We start from the raw sequence: 19,912 nt of genomic DNA, 5'->3' as shown, positions 1-19,912 counted from the left end.
TGAGTGCACCTGTGAACTATAGGTAACCGAGCTAAAACCGATCTGGTCCGCAGCAGTAGACTGTTTGAATATTCTCGTGTTGTGTTTATGCAGAAGTTGTTGCTAGCTAGCTAACGCTCAGGTTGTACAGAAGATGAGGATATCATCATCTCAGATTTTAACACTTTAATTTAACTCTAGGTTTCATGAATTTGTACTCTTAGATCACCCGTTTTCCTCATCTGTCTGAGTTTTTAACCGCGTTAAATGAACACAATGAGAGCAGTGCGTTATTTAACTTCAGAGCTAGCCGAAAGAGCTAAACAGGCTCAACGAGGCCTAGGTGTTTAACACCAGTAGACTTTCCTTTCACCAAGATGTAATTACAGATTTAAATTTTAAATCACAACTCCATATGTTTACTGAGAACCACATGAAACTCTTGAGCTAAGTGTGAGGTGTCATTGGTGTTTTAATATTAAGCTCATCACGTCCCTGAAAGTTGTCTTTAGTATGTGACATAGACGACTCTTCCATCTTGGGTTTATGTGTCTCTAAAGGAAGAATTGTTGAATTATCTTAATATGTCTGATTTAACTCAACAGATCTGCAAACTTTGTCCCGCCTGTGGGACCCTCAGCCACTGCAGGCCCTCCTGTCTTGACCCGGATGGCCCCTCCAGTGCCCCCACGTCCAGTCCAGCAGACATACCGTCCTACCTACAGCTCCTTCACCTCTTCCTACAGCCCCTATGGGAGCTCCATGTACGGAGGTTACAGCCCTTACAGCTATGGTGGTGGCTTTGGCCTGGGGGGGTATGGGCGTCTCCCCCACACAGAGGATGTGTCCCCTAGCCGGTTTGTGCAGCAGGCAGAGGAGAGCAGCCGGGGGGCGTTTCAGTCCATTGAGAGCATCGTGCAAGCTTTTGCGTCTGTAAGCATGATGCTGGACGCTACATTCTCTGCCGTCTACAACAGCTTCAGAGCCGTGCTTGACGTTGCCAATCACCTCACCCGTCTTCGTGCTCACCTCACCCGTGTCCTGTCTGCCTTTGCTCTGGTCCGCACACTGCGCTACCTATACCGTCGCCTGCAGAGGCTGCTGGGGCGGCGCTCTGATGCAGAGGTGGAGGACCTGTGGGCAGACAGTGCAAGTGATGCTCTGACTGTTGCCAGAGGGGGAGAGGACCAGACCCCAAAGTCCTGGCCCATCTTTCTGTTCTTTGCTGTGGTTCTGGGGGGGCCTTACCTCATCTGGAAGCTGCTGAGCTCAAGCCCCAGCACTGAGGAAGACAGTAAGAGTTTTATTTGACAGCCTACATTGAAAAGTGAATAAATAAGAAGTGTGATTTTATACAGGTGTGTCTTAATAATGGAGAACATGATGAAAAAGTTCATTCAATTCAGTAGTTCTTTTCAAAAAGTGAACAAAAAGTAAAACTTTTAATGTAATACTCTTATTTCATAAGATACTTAATTTTAAGTTGTCTTTAACAAAGACAAAAAAAGAAGAAGAAAAAGAAGAGTTCCAAATATTCCACTCAGTGCATACTAAATAGGTTTAAGATATGAGGAAAATATGAGTTTTTAATAATCTTTGAGTTTAGTATACTCAGGGTTGACTTAAACTGCTTGTTTCCCTAGGGATCAGCAACTCTCCCCTTGTGTTTCCTCAGCCAATCACAGCCTGCTGCCTCAATAGCTACTCCTATGATAATCTGATAAACCTGCTGGATGTTTGCCTCTTCCAATGACTTCTGTCAGTTTTTCTAAATGACAAAAACTTCTCTCTTGTCAAAGGATGAGCTACTCAGGAGAACAAGGGCAATATCTCAGTATTGATGCATGTTTTCATTAACTAATATCTCATGTGTTTTTTTGTTGTTTTTTTTATGTAGACACTAACTGGGCGAGTGGAGAGGATGATCACGTGGTTGCCCGTGCAGAGTATGATTTTTCAGCTGCCTCTGAGGAGGAGATTTCTGTGAGGGCAGGAGACATGCTCAACCTTGCACCTAAAGGTGAGACCTCTTTAGACATTCTTTTCTGTTTGTTTTTTCTCTGTTATAATTAAAATGCACGCATTTTCATTACTTAATTGGTCATCAGTCAAGCAGTCTTTATGTTTAAGTTCAATGACAATGTTAAAGCAGTGACTTTCCTGAGAGAGCCTGATTCATATTTTCCTCTCTGTGTAGAACAACAGCCCCGTGTGCGTGGCTGGCTGCTGGCCAGTGTTGACGGTCAGACGACAGGACTCGTCCCTGCAAATTACGTCAAAGTCCTCGGGAAAAGGAGAGGACGAAGGCACGCAGAGACAGAGAGACTTGCTCAGCTGCAGCAGGAGAGCACACACACCGTCCCACACTCACATCCTGCCTCTGGATTCACCCCCACACCTGCTTCAGACTCCTCTTCCTCTTTGCAGCTGCTGGAGTCTGTGTTCACAGAAACACCAGCAGCATCAAACTTCAGCCAAGACCCCCACACAGAAAGAGAAGCTCCTCAGAAAACTGACCTGTAGATCTTTGTGGATTTGTGTGTGTCTGTGTGTGTTTGTTTGTATGTATAACAAACAGTTCATCTCAACAGAATTGAAAATTTAAAAATCACCAGTAATAAGTTGAGATTGACTTACTGTAGAATTTAATTGAGTTAAATGATCAGTGATCAACTGTCTCACATGCACACACAAGCACACACAGTCAATGACACAATCTTTTGCTCTTTCCCTTGCTCCCTGTCTGCATTACTGTTCGGTTCAGAATGTGACATCTGCTTTCAATGTGTGTTAAGCAGTAATTTTAGTGTATTCTGCAAACATGATAAACAGCTGTTCCTCAGATTATGTTTGAAATAGTATGCGGAGAGGCTGTTGAAAAACATGAATTAGTTCTAAAGTCAATAATGTTCACACACACACTTGACCAGTGGGAGGTACAGAGTGTGTGTGTGATGTAAAGATGTAACCCTGCACTCACAGACTCTGTTTTGTCTTCTCTATGGATTATTTTCACAATGAGAACCGACTAATTTTGCACATTTTTTGCCATAGGGTATGCAGAAAAGCTGTAAATATTTAATATAATTATTTTGAAAATAAAACCTTTCAAAAATGTTTTACCTCTTCTTTTTTTGTGACTGAACCAGGAACATAAAGTAGAAAAACAGGTTCAACTGTCATGCTAATTAATGAGTACTTGTGTTTCACAAACTGAGTTTATTATTTTTGGAGCATTGTAGTAGGTTAGGTTAATACTAAAATAAAGTCGAGTCTTTTAGAAATAGAATGGGATTAACGACAGATACATTGCGTTTACGACCGCAGTCCGCTGTTGCCTCGCAACAGGACGCTGACCTGCTGCAGTGCGGGACGACCATAGGGGACGACCATACGACTCGGTTCCGTGGTTTCCGACAACGGTAGCTCAAATGTCCATTTGTATGAATACCACATAGGATTTGTCTGATGATTCTTTAATGTGTCCGTGGAGCCTATGGACAAAAATGGCTCTAAAATCTACAAACATCATGTTTAACACCGGCTCACTGAGCTAGCTACTTTTCAACTTCTGCCCATGTTGTCTTCGAGGACTATCGGAAATACTAGAATCATCGGAGGAGGAGGTGAAATTGTCTATGTAAATAATGCTTCAACATTGTTTTAACTTGTGGACCACTGAATCAAACATCAATTAAGAATTTATCCTACTGCTCATTTTCAAAAGACTTTGTTTCATAGAGAAAACGTGTTTTTATCACACCAAACTATGACCTAACTGGACAAATTGTATCCTGTCTAATTGGAAGACAACAGCGTCACAGACTCGCACGAGAGCGACACCGTAGCTTACTGCAGACTGCATCACTGGAGGCTGTAGTCCGAGATTTACGAGCAGTTCCTGAAGGAAGCAGAGCTAGCCAACGTTAGCAGAGTCTGCATTTAGCCGGCAGGAGCATCATCATCATCTTCATCCAAATAGAATGACTTTCAACAGACAACAGCCAAATTAACTCGGCCAGGCAACAGTGGGGTTAATTTCTAGGATAAGGTGAGTATTTTAACGTCATTTTATTATTTTACGGCTTGGATAAGGTTTTCAAAATCAGTTTATTTCATTTGACCTGAAAGCATCACCGGACAGAGAGGGATGGGGCCTGCGCATGCATCACTTCACATTTTCTCTGTACTTAATTTAAATATTTTTGATTTACATTCCCCAGCATGTATGCTTCTTCAATGTAGCTTCTCTGTGTGAGATCCTGCTATCTTGGAATATAGCTCTACTGGAGGTTTTTTATTACATGATATAAGTTTACCGTGGGATAATTTGACAAATATAGTATCTAGTTAATGTTACTGACGATGTGAGAATTTATGTGTCGATAGAGGTCATTTTTGTTTGAATACATGTGGTTCAGTTTTGTATAATCTAAACTCTAGGCACTGAGCAATGATCCCATCCCACGTTTATGTAAGAAAACAGGTGATGCTGCTGTTTTTGTCATCCTACTATTTCACAATTGATAAAATAATATCACAAACTGACTGTGGCAGATTGCAACATCCTAATAACAGGAGCTGGAGTTAAACATGACAAAGGCAGAACGTGAAAAAACTGAATTAAAAAAAAAAAACAGTTTTATGTAAAGATGTACTGAATTTGACTATTACCTCTGGATTAATGTGCCAAGTTTTCTCTGATTAAAAGTAGAAGCTGTCTTTTAAATCTATTAAAATGTTGCAAATTGCCAGAATGTGCAAAACCCGGACTATATGCAAGACATGCCTTGAATCTGCATGCTCAGCACTGGTTTCCAATAGGCTGATTGTATTGAAGTTTTTGGCAAGATGACTCAACTTCTGGTTTTCATTATTTTTTATCCATAAACCATTTTGTGACATCAGAGTGAGGACTCTTACTTGTGTAAAAGGAACTATTTCCCCTTTAAACTCTGGTTCTGATTGGATGGTTAATCCATCTTTGCCGACCTCCTTTTTTTCTGTTTCTGCAGACATGAGTCGCTTCTGCTCGGACAACAACAACTTCCCGTATGACAACAATGTGCTGGTCCTGGACATGGTGCTAGGCTCTCTGTGGGGGGTCCCTCCACCCATAAACTGGGACAATGTATCTAAACTGGTTCCAGGATTCACTCCTAAGGAGGTATACCTGTTCACTACATTGTTGTATCAGTCCTGAGCTGTAGATAGCTAACCCTGATGTGTTTTCTCAGTGTGCTCGTCGATTTGAGGAGCTGAAAACTGGTGGCTGTCTGCCTCACCTGGATGACCAGTGCAATGCCCTGACAGAAAAAAGCCCGGCCCCCTCAGATGACCTTTCTATGGACTGTGGGGGAGCGGGGGAGACAGGGAACAGCCCGAGCGGCAAACTGACAGGTGAGACAGTAATAAGAGACACTGACTTATTGTGAGGCTGATGTAATAGATATTTGCACAGGTATATAAATACTTCTTTCTATTTTGCACAGACTCAACCGTGCAGGGGTGCTCAGACAGCTGCTTTATCCAAAAATAGCTTTATAGAAGAACACAAACCGTTATCATACAAACTGTCTAGAGTCTCTCCAGCTGCTGCTCTGCTACATGTGCTGCAAGAAGTGCTAAAAGGAGTGTTTACTATAGAAATATCTGTCTGCGTTTGTGTATATTAGTGTAGAGCTCAGATATTTCAGTAAAACACTTAAAAGGTTTTTTTTTTCTGTTGGTGCGAGCAGGATGTAAATCTGCCCTGTCAGGGAGAGTCAGCTCTGTGGAGAAGAAAGAGAGACGGACATCAGCTGAGGAGGACGACAAAACTCACAAACTCAGAGAGTGAGTGAACTCTCTTTCACACACACACACACACACACACACACACACACACACACACACACACACACACACACACACACACACACACACACACACACACACACACACACACACACAAAGGATAGTTTGCTAAAAGTAGATTATTGTCACAGATTATTGTGTAGGGATGTTGGAAACTTAATTCTGATTGGCTAATTGCTGCTTTTGGAGGTATATATGCAGGCCATGAGAGATACACTCACCAGCCACTTTATTTGGTACACCTTGCTAGTACTGGGTTGGACCCCCTTTTGCCTTCAGAACAGCCTTAAAGTGATACTCTGGGATGGAACAAGTTGGGTCCTATCACAAGGTTTAGGGCAGAAATTACCCCTACAGCAGTGTTTTTGTGCAGCAGAAGCCCAGGGCGCTTGCACCAAACACCCCCTCCCTGCTCCTCTGCTGGTTTCCTCTGCAACCAGACAGGGCCAATTTTTACTTGACCAAAAACACAATAAACAGACTCCCACCGAAAAAATCTGATATCGGTCTGCATTTACGCTTTATTTAGAGAATTTTCAGTGCATTACTTTCACATTAAAACACAGCTAAATAAGGCTCTAGTTCTCATCGTGTCATAAAACGGCGCTACCTCTGCTGCAGAGCCACAGCTGTCTACGAGGCGCTCATGCCAGATATAAACAAACGCAGGTAGTCTGCTAGGACGAAGAGACACAATGAGAACTAGAGCCTTATCTAGCGGTGTTTTTGTGTGAAAGTGGCTGATAAGAAATTTGTGTTGACGAGCAGTTGGAAAGGTGTAAAGTGGCTGGTGAGTGTACATTACTAATTACCAAATGTTCTTACAACAGTCTGTTGAAAGAAGTCTGAGAAATTATTCATCTGTTTGTATACTGGGGGTGTGTGTGATAACAAGCCAGAGAAACTCAGACAGGGTGGGACAGAGCCTCAGGGTCTGGGTTCTGTAAAATGGAAAATTTACCAGTCTACTCCCTCCAGAAAGATAAGATCACAGGTAACCCTCCAGAGTCTGTGGTGGAAGACAGCTCCAAACAAACAGCTCTGGCTTGCTATAGAGAAATACGAGACCTCATGATGTAGTGATTAGCCAATCAGAACCGAGTGTTTTACACAGCTTGATGATGAACCATCCTGCAGCCTTTGAGGCAGCTTTACCATACTTACTATCACGTATCAACTCCCCCTTCAGTCCTAACATGGTGATCCACGTGTGTGACGAGACAAAGAACCTGAAACAGGACTTCACCTGTCCCAGAGATCTCCTAGTGAAGGAGATGCGATACTTTGCTGAGTATTTGTCGGTGGACTCTCAGCGGTGGGAGGAGGTGGACATCTCTGTCCACTGTGACGTCCAGATCTTCGACTGGCTCATGAATTACGTCAGAAGGAACTCAGCTGGAGGGGCCAAGGACAAACCTCGACTTGGTACAACACACACACACACTCCCAATACACTCTGCGTCTACGTGGACCTGTTGTGTTATCTGTCACTGAGCGCTGTGTAGTGTGATCAGTAAGACTGCTCTGTGTATTCTGTGTGCTTGGTGTATATTCAGTATTTTTCTCTCAGTGTGTGTCATGGTGTTTCTTTGTGGTGTGTATCCTGTGTGTCTGCCTGGCGTGTATTATCTTGCCTGTATTGTGTGCTGTTTTCTCAGTGTGTGACGTGGTGTTTGTTGGTTTCAGAGCCCAGCAATGTGATCTCAATCCTGATCTCCTCCGAGTTCTTGAAGATGGATTCGTTAGTAAGTGTTGTGTTCATGTTTGCTCTGGGCCTTTTGCTCTTCTTTCTAACATATGTCAACAAAAACACCAACAGTAATGTCTTAATGTTTGATTGTCGATACTTTTTCCTGAATCAACCCTCACCTCCGCCTCTCTAGACTGTTTCAGCCTGTTTTATAAATCTACCGTTCTTCAGACTTTACTCTCTTTTCTGCACAACTCCATACAGATTTATTTTTGTTTCCATGGTGCTGTTAAAAAAAAAGAAGAACAGAACTATGAAGCAGTGTCAGAACATGTGTCTGATGCATTGTAGCTCTAATAATTCAGGGGTTGGGTTTCTGTATCTAACCTCATTGGTTTGTTCCAAGAAGAGCCAGAGGCCCACACTGAGCTGTGTTTATGTTCAACTGATGTAAGATATTTGTGGCATGAAGCAGCATAAGATATATTTCTGCAGTTACAGTTAGTGTTACTCAGTAAAAATAAGACTGTGATTGACTTTTGTTGTTAAATCTAACTGAAAGTGTGTTTCTGTGGCTCTGCAGGTTGATGAGTGTATTCAGTACTGTCACAAACACATGAGTGCCATCGTAGCCACACCCTGCAATATGAACTGCATCAACAGCAACCTGACGACTCGCATCGCCCAACTTTTCAACCACAACGAGGCCGACGACATCCGGGACAAGAAAGACAAGTTCAAAAGGTGCAGATGTTACAGGGACAGAGATGTTTTTGTTTTGATCACTTACGAAGAAAACAGCCACTCACACTTTCACACACAGGTAGATTTAAAAAGGAAAACAGATGTTGAACCTGCTCTGAAACAACAATTAGACCATTTCTTGTTCTCAAAGCTTCCGAGAGGCTAACATGCAGCTCTAACATAACTGGGTCAAATGTATTGAATGTTTTTGTTGCTCAAAGACACAATAACCAAAAAACTTCACAGATGTGTTAGTTAGTTAGTTACTGTTTGGAAAATGCTTTGTGAACTAAAATTTGGCGTGACATTTTATTCTGCCGTCTTTCTCAGAGTGTTTCAAAGATTAAAAAATGTACATGTTAATGAAGCTGATAAATTTTAAAGAGTTTTTTCCTGTGTTTTAATTCCCTCTCAGTAAACTGTTTCAGAAGAAGATAGAGCGTCTCTTTGATCCAAACTACACCAGCAAAGACTCACCTGGGAATGCCTCAACACTCTACAGGTGAGTTAACTCACACATGTGTACTAGTTTTATTTCCATATCCTTGAACTTTTCCGAGAAAAGTCAAAACTTAGACGTGCATTGCGTGCAGAAAAATATCTTTGTTTCATCCACAAATGGTATAAAATGTTTTTGGGTCAGAGTCTCTGAAGATTAGCTGAATAACTTGGCAGACATGACCCGGTCTGCAGAAAGCTGTAGCCTAGTTTGCATTTAACAACCTCATTAAAGAGACTGAGCTGAGAGGCATTTGTTGTTGCTACAGCAACTACCAGTGGAATGTAACCCAAACATCCTCCAGCAAAACACTGGAGTATTATTTTGAGATACACCTGATAACTTTTCATGATTTCTGATTCTGCCTCACTTTCTCTGCTCTGTCATAAAAAATATGTAAGTTCAGGCAGAAAAACTGTAATTTAGAAGTTATCTAAAGAAATAAATTTGTAACAGATGTGTTGGTGTGGATGTGTGTGTCAGGTGTGGACTCTGTCTGAAGCTGCTGACCAGAGAGACGGAGAGAAAAATATCATGTGTTCCAGGAAAAATCAACATTGATGCTCGAGGAGAGATTGTCTACACACACACAAGGTACACACAGCTGCCACTATGATGACGGATACACCACATTCATGTTTAAGAGGATAACAGTCTGTGTGTGTGTTTGTGTGTGTGTGTGTGTGTGCACAGACAGAAGAGCTGGGACGTTCATGATTACCTCTCTTGTCAGTATGAGGAGCTGAAGTCTTGGGTCCTGGTCTACTGGAGGATCTGGGGGACCATCAACTACCTCACCTGTTCCCGCTGCCAACAGGTGTGTGTGTGTGTGTGTGTGTGTGTGTGTGTGTGTGTGTGTGTGTGTGTGTGTGTGTGTGTGTGTGTGTGTGTGTTTGTGTGTGTGTGTGTGTGTGTGTGTGTGTGTGTGTGTGTGTGTGTGTGTCTGTGTGTGTGTGTGTGTGTGAAGGCTGTTACTTACACACAGTGTAAGAAAGGGGCAGAGCCTCAGTCATGTTTGTGGACTTTTGTTTGAGCCTGTGAGTTCAACATTTTGGCATGTTTTTTTAGCGGGAGGTTTTCTTTTTTGGGTGAGAAGGTGAAGCGGGAGATGTTGGGTGGGGGGTTAGGTTTTGGCAAACATTTGGTGAACAGCTATCACTAGCTGCAGTTGCTAAAAGCTGCGTTAGAACAGGTGAGTCAGTTCCCATGGCAGCCTTACAGTAAATCCTCCCTTGCTTCATGACCATTGACTGTATCCAAAGTGGTCAGCGTGGCTCTACCATTTACTCTTGTACGGTTTTGAAGCCAAAATCCCCCCATCACAGGCGCAGCCATTGGTAGCAGTTGTACAGCCAGAGTCTGTGCAGTAGAGACTGAGAGGGATTCTGGGAGAATCTGAGTGGAGCTGAGTGACAAAAATAATAATTGCTTTTTTTCTTTTGAGAGTCACTGCTTGACTCTGCCTCCTGACATATTTTACAATCCCTGAAAAATACAAAAGAACAGCAGCTGTCAATTATCGTTAATGAAAACAAAGAGAATGAAAACAAAACTTTTCAGAAAAAAAGAGGACTTGAATACAAGTCAGCCAAATGATATATTCAAATCGCCACAACAATCAGATGGGAGAAACATTTCTACGAGGTGCACTAATTTTTTAAAGTTTGACCACAGCCCATCTGGAATGACTGGAGAGTCCGATTTATTTACCTTTACTGCAGCCAGTCACCAGGGGGAGCAGTTTTTGTTACAACCTCACTTCGAGGCGAACAAGATGACATCCATTTTTTTTTACAGTCTATGTTCATGATCTGTCCTGCTGTTTGGAAGAAGACTTGAATGTAAAGAATAAAACCAGAATCTAATCAATGGCAAGTTAAACAAAGCCTTTAAATAGACAGAAAGTTAGACTCACTCTGATTCTCCCTGACTTCTGTACCATCAGACCTTTTTTTTAATCGCTAGAGTCGCCCCCTGCTGGAAAATAGAGAGAATGAGAAAACATTCTGAAACCATGAAACTAAAAAACAGCATTTCTTTGTGTGTAGTTATTTTTGTGCTTATATTTGTGTTTACTTTTGTGTGTTTGTTTGTGAAAAGGTGTTTGTGTGTGCAGAGCTCACACACTGTCAGTACCACCCTGACTCTGTGGTGTATGCTGGTCTGGGGTCAGAGAAAGGCTGGCATGGAGCAGGACTGTACCCCTGCTGCAACCAGAGAGTACTGCGCTTTGACCCCACGGGAATACCAAAGGTATACACACACACACACACACACACACACACACACACTCTCATAATTAACATCAGAGATGCTCAGTGGAGACCTGTTACAATGTTTCAACTAAACTTTTTAATAGTTATAATTTTGTGTCTGTGTGTGTTTTTTAGGGCTGTAAGAGGAGGGACCACATAGTAAACGTACCTGATGAAGAAAGCTGTGATGAGGAAGCGTCGACTCAGACCAGAGTTCTCAACGACCTGCTGCTGCACAGAGACGCAGTGTGTGTGTTCAATTCACCTGTAGACAGGTGTGTGTGGAGCCCATTATGCAAACACATCTTTGATTTTCTCCAGACATTCGGGTCTCTCCCAGCCTGAGACTATTTTCAATTCAGTGATTAGTTTAAAGTGATGGGGATTGTTTACAGGTTAATATCTTACAGCGTGCACGAGCACATTTCCACAGGACACACCCATGAGTGACAAACATCACAAAGACAACTGAGGGGACAGTAAGGAGTGCAGTGCATAAACTGAAACCAAAGCAAGTGTCTGATTGTTAGTATAAATGGTCTTATTAGGGGTAATATGAGCCACATTCACCTGACAATTCAAAAAATGTCTTATTTCAAGATATTTGAAGACTAAAGTGAAGCCTTAATTACTTGTAAAGAATAAAAGAAAATCGGATAAAAAAATGACTTAAGTTTCTTGTTTAAGGACATTATTCTCATTACTTAAGAGTAATGCAATATATATATATATATATATATATATATATATATATATATATATATATATATATATATATATATATATATATATATATTGCCACGCAACTTGACTTTATAATTTCACCCACATACTTTCAATAAAAAGTAAATAGACTTTATGATTTAAACTTCTTTTAGTCAGATGGCCTCACTTTGGGGGAGTTGACATGTCGTCCATTTTTTCCTTGCAGTTCATGATTTCACACATACAGAGTCCAGTTTGCCTGAAGCTCACGTTATAGGAACAGTGACAAATAAGGGTGTGAATGTCTGAATCAAAATTATGCTTTAAACTTGTTAAAACAACGCATTAGATGTCTGTTTAAATGTGTATTTTGCATTTCTGTTGGTGTCAAAGTATTTTGTATGATATTTCTATCATTTTTAACCAGATGAAGAATCAGCCCCATTCAATTTTTAAATAGAGTAACCAAAAAAGCGTGGCAAGTATCAAATACTTCATCCTCCTAGAAGTGATGCAAGTGTACTGATGAAATAAGTTATTTGTTATGAAATATCATCCCAGAGTGTATTTACATTTTTTTATTTCTAAACTTGATGATATGAGTTTTGTTGTATTGAGCAAGTCAGTTCACCATGGACATCAATGTTCCCTCTCTATTTTTAGGTCAGTTGGTTGAAAATCATTTTAAATTTACTTTTTTACAGTGTAGTAGGCTGCTTAAACCATATTCTTGGGAACTTTTTATGTGCAATATCATATTTTTATTAGAAACATTGGTCACACCAATTCACATTTTTCCATTGCACCAACTGACCACGTTTTTTCATCCTGTAAGAGTTTCATAAAAGTCTGTTCCTGAATACATGTTGTGCTTCACTGTGGACACACCTTAACATGCAGGGAGGTGACAGAGCTCACTGCTTTAATCCTGTGTGTGTGTGTGTGTGTGTGTGTGTGTGTGTGTGTGTGTGTGTGTGTGTGTGTGTGTGTGTGTGTGTGTGTGTTGTGTGTGTGTGTGTGTGTGTGTGTGTGTGTGTGTGTGTGTGTGCGTGTGTGTGTGTGTGCGTGTGTGTGTGTGTGTGTGTGTGCAGTGAGGACAGTATGTGTATGTCAGAGAAGGCTCAGGACTGTGACATGCTGCTGGAACCGACACTGTTGGGACATCTCAGAGGAGACGCAGGAACCGTACGTCTCAGGAATTAATCCCCATCATACATTTCTCTGATTATTTACTGATATAACTCATTGATCTGTTTGTGATCAGCTTGGTTTTTTGTTTCCTCAGTTCTCCCTCCTGAAGAACTGGAGTCTGCAGCTGGTACAACTTCATGTGTCTACCATGTTTCTGTGAATGAGCAGTTTGTGTTTCTCCTGAGGAGAGTTCAGTGTATTGATAAAAAGTGTGAATATGTGATTTATTGATTGATCAGTGTTTGAATCATGTGACCTTTCAGAGGCAGCAGTCTCTGCTGTCAGAGGATGAGGAGTACACCACAGGGTCAGAGGTCACTGAAGACGAGGTTGGTGATGAAGAGGAGCTGAACAAGAAACAGGGTGAAGAAACCTCAACTATTAATGATAAACTAAACAACAAATCTGAATTTAGCATTAGAGAAGATGAAAATCACCCTTAAGTATATTTTCGATGTATTGATGGTTTCTACAACATAAAAACAAATACTAAAATTGGTCACATCTCCTATAATCTCCATTTAATGTCTGTTTATCTTAACTCAGTTTTCATTTGTTTCCTTTATTCTTTAATACTGACTGATTTTGTTGTCTGTTTACCTTTAAAGAATCTAAAATCAGTTTGTATTTATTACAGATAACATATTTATGTTTTTTGTCCCATGTTCTTGTGTTTCAGCTGCTAAGAAGAATAAAAAGACCCACAGACCCCTGAAGAAACAGATGTCCTCTCCAAACTTCCAACGCAAAGAAAAACACGAGAAGGTGAGTCACTGACTCTAATACACTCAGTCAGATACATGAAGTCTTATCTTGAAGGTAGGACTCAGAGAGAAAGGGCAAATGGTGAGCTATCTTCTGCCCTTAGTTGTAGTTTTGGTGTCCCCCAAGGTTCAATATTAGAACCACTGTTATTCAGTCTTTACATAAATAATCTCACATCTGTATGCAATTAGTATCCAGATGTATGCAGATGACACAGTCATTCATGTTCATGCAGCATCCAAGCAGCAAGCTGTGAACAAGTTAACATCAGCAATGACCCTGGTCGTTAAATGGCTCAGTAACTCATGTTTGCATATAAATACCAAAAAGACAATATGCATGTTTTTTACTAAGAGGTTAATGGATACCATAACACCTGATATCGATGTTGCCAGGGAAAAGTTGATGGTTGTGCCTGAATATAAATATCTTGGAGTAAAAATTGATTCAAAGATTACATTTAAAAACAAATAAAATCAGTAGTTAATACAGCAAAGTTTCACTTATCAAATTTTCATCACATCAAAAACTATATGTCAAGAACAGCAGCAGCACTGTATTTTAATGCTATTATCATGTCACACCTGTCATACTGTCTGACTATCTGGGCACAAGCCTCTTGTACAACACTAAAATCAGTATGTGTGGACTATCATCAGGCTGTAATAATACTGGATAGGGAGACAAACGCCCATCATAACTGTCACAGCATCACAAACTTGTTAAATTCAAAGACTCCTATCTCACTTATAAGATCCGGCATGGTTTGGCTCCTCCCCCCTTAGTGCTTTTATAAAACAGAAAACGTCTAATAACAGGCAAACCAGGTCTGTCAGCAGAAGGGACTGTATGGCTCCAAATAGAAGGACTACTTTCAGTCAGGCAACTTTTCAGTGAGAGCTATGTCCACCTGGAATACTGCTCTAGCTCAGTTCAGGGAGTTGACACTTACCTTTCGTTTAAAAGAAATTTAAAATGATGGCCAGAGATGGTCAAGTGTGTGACCAATTTAATTGCATTTTATTGTATGTTTGTAATGAATTTTTGTGGTATATTTTGATATATATATTTACAGTACTGTTTTATTTTGTTTTATTTTTTATTTTTTTTGCCCTAGAGACTACAGTTGAAAATTAGCCAAATTGACTGACGAATTTACAGAAATGTTTATTAATATGCTGATATATTTGATTTCACTGTTTTAATTCAGGTTTTTTTTCTTCATCTGTGACATTGGGAGAGTTGATGTTAGTAACTAAACTCGTTATTAATGCTGTAATAACACAGAACATGATAGCTTAAATCAATCTTTATGTTGTTTTCTTTTTCTCAGACACAGTCCAGAGACAGCACACCTTTCACGTGAGTACACAGACATCATCATCATCATCATCCCTATCTTCATCCTTGTGTTGTCTGGTATAACTTTTTAATGCACTCTGACATGTTTTGTGTGTGTGTCTTTCACAGCGTCAGTGTGCAGAAGAGTAAGTGGGACAGCTCTCGTTCTCTGAGGTACAACCAGGACGCTCAGAGGGAAGAAGGTCAGGAGGAGTCTGATTCATGCTTTCAGCTTCATTCAGTGGTTATATGAAATGTTCTGACCCTCTTATTTGAATCGCTACATGTAAGTCTTGTTTTTGTTCATCTCTGTTCTCTGTGTGAGTCAGACCAGCGTCGGATGGTGGAGATCATCGGTCACCTGACAAAAATGAGGTTTGGCGATCAGGAACAGAGCAGATCCAAAGACAATAAAGAGGTGAGAGCATGATCATTCAAACATCTCATATAACATGTCAGGAAGTCTTTCTTCAATTTTTTTTTGTTTTTGTGGGAAAACCAGTAGATGACTATTTTACACTGCATCAGGGGCTTAACCTCAAATAATCCTTGTTAAAAATAGCTGTTTTCAGTTTCTGCTCTCAGACTCGTAACATCGCTAGAAAAACCTCAAAGAACAACAACCAGAGAGACCTTTTATCACTCAGCTCATTCTATTGCTTGAGTGATTATCTTACTGTTTTTCTCTATTGGTTTGGCTCATTTCTTGACACAGAAATTGCATTCTTAAGACTCTCACATCATTTTGCTAAACAGTCTTACAGTTCAGCACAACACCATAGCTTACCAGCAAAAGCTTATATATCTACCAAAACTGTTCAGTCATGCTTCAGAGCTAAAGTCCTTTTTTATACAAAAAGTCATGCAAAGATCCTTCTCAGTTGCTTTGGCTCATTTCTTGAAAAAGACCGGACGTTCTAAACACTCTTGGTGCTTTTGCTCAAAATAACCTGGATTGATCAGTGTAACACCATGGATCACCAGCAAAAAGCTTACGTCTCTGACTGAACAGTTCAGTTAAGTGTCAAAACCAAATTTCTGTCTCATTTAAACAGTCAGTGCCTCCAAAACACATTGTCCCTTTGGCTGTGTGTGAACACTGCAAGATGTTTTGTCTCTATGGCACAGGACCATTGAAATATCCCTCATGTCCACCTCTCAGTCTGAGCCTCTGAGTCCTTCATTGATAAAGGTCACGGTAGTCATTTTTGTCTAGCTAACAGAATACAATTAATATATAAAGCTGGATTTAAAAAAAGGAAGAAAAAAAAGATTTTACAGTAAGAGTAGCTTCCCAGGTTTGACATCACACGTTGCAATCATACTGCTAAGGAAACTATAACCTCTATTATTCCAACACATAAAGTAACTTCCCTGAATTAGAGTAAAAAGAAAATGTATAAAGCCCAAAATACAGTAATATATACACATAGTAGGAGTTTCACATCAAACACTTCTTCACTGGTTGCTGTCCTCACCCTCCCTCTCCTGACCAATCACACGCTGCCGTCTGTCTGACCACAAATTCTTATTCACATCACAGCGTGTTTTCACAATCATAGACAGAACCTGTCATCTGTTCTAGTTTCCGCTGACTTTTGATTTATCAGTTTATCAAATGTTCCAAGAGATTTGTGTGCTGTATTTATGTTGTTATGTTGCTGACTGATTTTGACAATTGAACAGACAATTGTGCATGAGGTGACTCATACAATGAAATGATGCTAATATGTTTTGGAGAGGCTGACCATTAGACTGAGAATCAGCAATCAGTTTAGATCAACGAGATGTATTCACTAGGCTAACTGTGCTAACTGTAGGCTACCTGTACTTTGTTTTTGCTAAACTAAACAAAAGCATTTGTAATGTAACGAAATTAATGAGAAATGCAACTATGTTATGAACGATTGCCAAGTAGTTTTGAGGTTTGTCCATGTTATTTTGAGAATGTGATTTCTGTTTCAAGAAATAAGCAAAACCAAATGAGAAAAACTAACATATCCAGTTTATCAGTCATGCCTCTATGCCAACATGTTGGTGAATTGAATGAATAAGAGCTGTAATTGCTGCAGTTGAAGTGGAAAAATTGGACGTTCATTTTATGTTGTCTGATTCATAAATTTAATTAAATGAATGAAATATTTATCCCTCAGCTCAAAGTCACAACTCTGTGTTTGTGTGTGTGTGTGTGTGTGTGTGTGTGTGTGTGTGTTTGTGTGTGTGTGTGTGTGTGTGTGTGTGTGTGTGTGTGTGTGTGTGTGTGTGTGTGTGTGTGTGTCTGTATGGCAGCCTTCAGGGGGAATCTACTCCAGACTGGAGTCTCAATTCAAGAGTTCATCTCAGAGCAGACAGAGTGCAGAGAAGACTCCCAGGTATTTATACTAAACACACACGAATACATTTTTATACACACAAACAAACACACACTCTGACAGACTGTCTCCTCTCTCAGTAGATCAAAGCTTCGTTACGCTCAGATCAGAACAACATGAAGATGTGATGGAGAGGAGTTCTGTTCACATGAAACCTGAGGAAGAGGAAGAAGAAGAAGAGGATCTTAAAATCAGCTGACTCTCTCCTCCCTGCCCCCCTCCCTGCACTCCCCTTTGTCCTTGCTTATCTCAGGTGATGACGTATTGATCACCATCAACTGCTTCCATCTCTCAGTTATTTAAAGCAGAGGTTTGAATCAGATCATGTGACTGATCTGAGGATGTTGTATTTAAAAATGTGGCTTTGCCTGAATATCCAAAGTCTGTGGATCCAGGAAGACTGAGAGAGACGTGTGTTTGATTTCTGCTCAGACACATTCATCTTGTTTCAGGTAAAATGCTGATCACAGAGTGTCACTTCATAAACTACAGACGACAGTGTTGTTTGGTATAGTAGTTCAGAATTACAATTCACTGCATCTATTCCATTTTGAATGTCTACAGTAGATTTATATTTTGCCTGCAGACCTGCAGCAGTGAAACAGACTGAAAGATTCGAATTAATAAATATACAATAGGGAAAATAAGTATTGAACGCGTCACCTTTTTTCTCATCACATTTATTTCCAAAGATGCAATTCAAACAAAATTTCTACCAGACATTGGTTCTAACTCAAATAATCCACACATGAAAAGAAATCACAACGTTCAGGTCCATAAATAATGATTATGTGGAATTTGATAACACAGGAAAAAAGTATTGAACACACCAACTGAGACTCATCTAATACTTAGTGGAGAAACCTTTGTTTGCAATGACAGCTTCCAGACGCTTCTTGTATGTTTGAACTAATTGCCCACACTGCTTAGGTGTGATTTTGGCCCATTCCTCTGCACAGATCGTCTTTAAATCTTGAATATTCTTTGGTGCCCTCTGGTGAACCCTTTTCTTTAGCTCTTTATACAAATGTTCAATTGGATTTAAGTCAGGTGATTGACTAGGCCATTCAACAGCTTGATTTTCTTTTTTTTGAAACTATTTGAGAGTCAACTTTGCCGTGTGCTTTGGATCGTTGTCCTGCTGGAAGGTCCAGCCACGTCTCATCTTCATCATCCTGGTGGATGGCAGCAGATTCATATCAAGAATTTCCCCATACATGGCTCCATTCATTGCTCTGTCAATTATATGAAGTTTGCCAATACCATGAGATGAGAAACAACCCCATGCCATGATGCTTCCACCTCCAAACTTCACTGTTGGTGTAGTGTTTTTTGGGTGATGTGCAGTGCCATTTCTCCTCCAAACATGGTATGTAGTATTACAGCCGAAAAGTTCAGTTTTGGTCTCATCTGACCAGACAACATTCTCCCAGTATTCGACAGGCTTGTCAAGATGCCGTTTAGCAAACTTTAAACAAGCTTCAAAATGCCTTTTCTTGAGGAATGGAGTCTTGCAGGCTGAGCGTCCATAGAGGCCATGGCGGTGGAGTGCATTGTCTGTTGTTTTCTCTGTAACAATTGTACCTGCTGCCTCCAAGTCTTTCTGGAGCACTTTCAGGGTGGTCCTTGGCTCGTTGAGTACTCTTCTGACTATCTTTCTGACTCCCTGGTCAGAAATCTTGCAGGGAGCTCCTGTGCGTGGCCTGTTGATGGTAAGGTGGTGCTTCTTCCACTTGTGAATAACGGCCCCAACGGTGCTGACTGGAATATTCAGGTGCTTTGATATAAGTCTGTAACCAGTTCCATTCTGATGCTGAGCAACAATCAGGTTGTGAATGTCTACAGAGAGCTCTTTGCCTTTACCCATCATGAGGTGTGTCATATTTAACTGCTTGGTGAAAAAACATTTTTATAGGACTATCAATTTACTCTAGCCCAGCTGATGTTGGTTTGCACTAATTGGAAGTTCAAGTAATAATTACTGACAGATTTCAGGTGGTGCATTTCCTTGCCAAAGTATACAGCCTTTCCATGGTGTGTTCAATACTTTTTTCCTGTGTTATCGTACTTAATTCCACATAATCATTATTTATGGACCTGAACATTGTGATTTCTTTTCATGTGTGGATTATTAATACCAATTTCTGGTAGAAATTTTGTTTGAATTGCATATTTGGAAATAAATGCAATGAGAAAAAAGTTGACACATTCAATACTTAGTTTCCCCACTGTACAGCCACAAAAAGTTCTTGTATTGTGTGACTTTGGATCGTTTTAAGCCAGCTGATTTATCTCACACAACATCTAGTTGTAGTCACTCCTGTCTGTACTGGACTAATCCACACTGGAACCAATAAACACCACTAACACTTGATGTCAGACTGTTCTCTGAACTCCTGGTCAGAAAGTGAAGTACCAGCAGTCTCCTGTTTGTTGGTAGTAAAGCTCACCAGCTCCAATAAAACAAAACAGTTAGGATGGGTCACACACTTACCCAGAACATAGATCTGATTCA

At 40.5% G+C, this 19,912-nt stretch overlaps 2 protein-coding genes across 4 annotated transcripts in view; both read left to right on the top strand.

The window, feature by feature from the left end:
• pex13 (peroxisomal biogenesis factor 13) overlaps nt 1–3,096 on the top strand; it is a 3,253-nt gene extending 157 nt beyond the window's left edge. Inside the window, exons 1-4 of the mRNA XM_074675771.1 lie at nt 1–22; nt 585–1,273; nt 1,877–1,999; nt 2,177–3,096. The exon at nt 1–22 is cut by the window's left edge and continues 157 nt beyond it. Coding sequence (XP_074531872.1) covers nt 1–22; nt 585–1,273; nt 1,877–1,999; nt 2,177–2,502 — 1,160 coding nt within the window. The 3' untranslated portion in view covers nt 2,503–3,096. The remainder of the gene's footprint in view (nt 23–584; nt 1,274–1,876; nt 2,000–2,176) is intronic.
• A 272-nt stretch (nt 3,097–3,368) lies between these two features.
• On the top strand, nt 3,369–19,695 carry sanbr (SANT and BTB domain regulator of CSR). Of its 3 annotated transcripts, none has more exons than XM_074676613.1 (21): nt 3,369–4,030; nt 4,995–5,146; nt 5,217–5,379; nt 5,718–5,814; nt 7,025–7,260; nt 7,522–7,580; nt 8,109–8,269; nt 8,685–8,771; nt 9,252–9,362; nt 9,462–9,585; nt 10,869–11,021; nt 11,159–11,298; nt 12,820–12,913; nt 13,014–13,046; nt 13,183–13,282; nt 13,599–13,684; nt 15,018–15,046; nt 15,155–15,228; nt 15,355–15,443; nt 17,315–17,397; nt 17,481–19,695. In XM_074676613.1, the coding sequence occupies exons 2-21, from the start codon at nt 4,997–4,999 to the stop codon at nt 17,515–17,517; spliced, it is 2,106 nt and encodes a 701-aa protein (XP_074532714.1). In that variant the 5' UTR covers nt 3,369–4,030; nt 4,995–4,996; the 3' UTR covers nt 17,518–19,695. The 3 variants fall into 3 exon arrangements, with proteins under 3 accessions (XP_074532714.1, XP_074532715.1, XP_074532713.1); XM_074676614.1 differs by having other exon boundaries at nt 3,370–4,030; nt 5,739–5,814; nt 17,478–19,695; XM_074676612.1 differs by having other exon boundaries at nt 3,371–4,030; nt 17,478–19,695.
• Nucleotides 19,696–19,912: the final 217 nt, after the last annotated feature.

The sequence above is a fragment of the Halichoeres trimaculatus genome, unplaced genomic scaffold (genome assembly GCF_033239565.1).
Source record: "Halichoeres trimaculatus isolate MK-OKI-2021-1 unplaced genomic scaffold, fHalTri1.1 fHalTri1_scaffold_8, whole genome shotgun sequence".
NCBI classification, from domain to species: domain Eukaryota; kingdom Metazoa; phylum Chordata; class Actinopteri; order Labriformes; family Labridae; genus Halichoeres; species Halichoeres trimaculatus.
This window is presented reverse-complemented; position numbering and strand designations above follow the sequence as displayed.

Coding starts and splice junctions, on each gene's coding strand:
- sanbr (XM_074676612.1), top strand. CDS start 4,997: ATGAGTCGCTTCTGCTCGGACAACAACAACTTCCCGTATGACAACAAT. Junction 7,261..7,521: donor CAAGGACAAACCTCGACTTG/GTACAACACACA, acceptor TGTTGGTTTCAG/AGCCCAGCAATGTGATCTCA. Junction 15,047..15,154: donor AGAGACAGCACACCTTTCAC/GTGAGTACACAG, acceptor TGTCTTTCACAG/CGTCAGTGTGCAGAAGAGTA.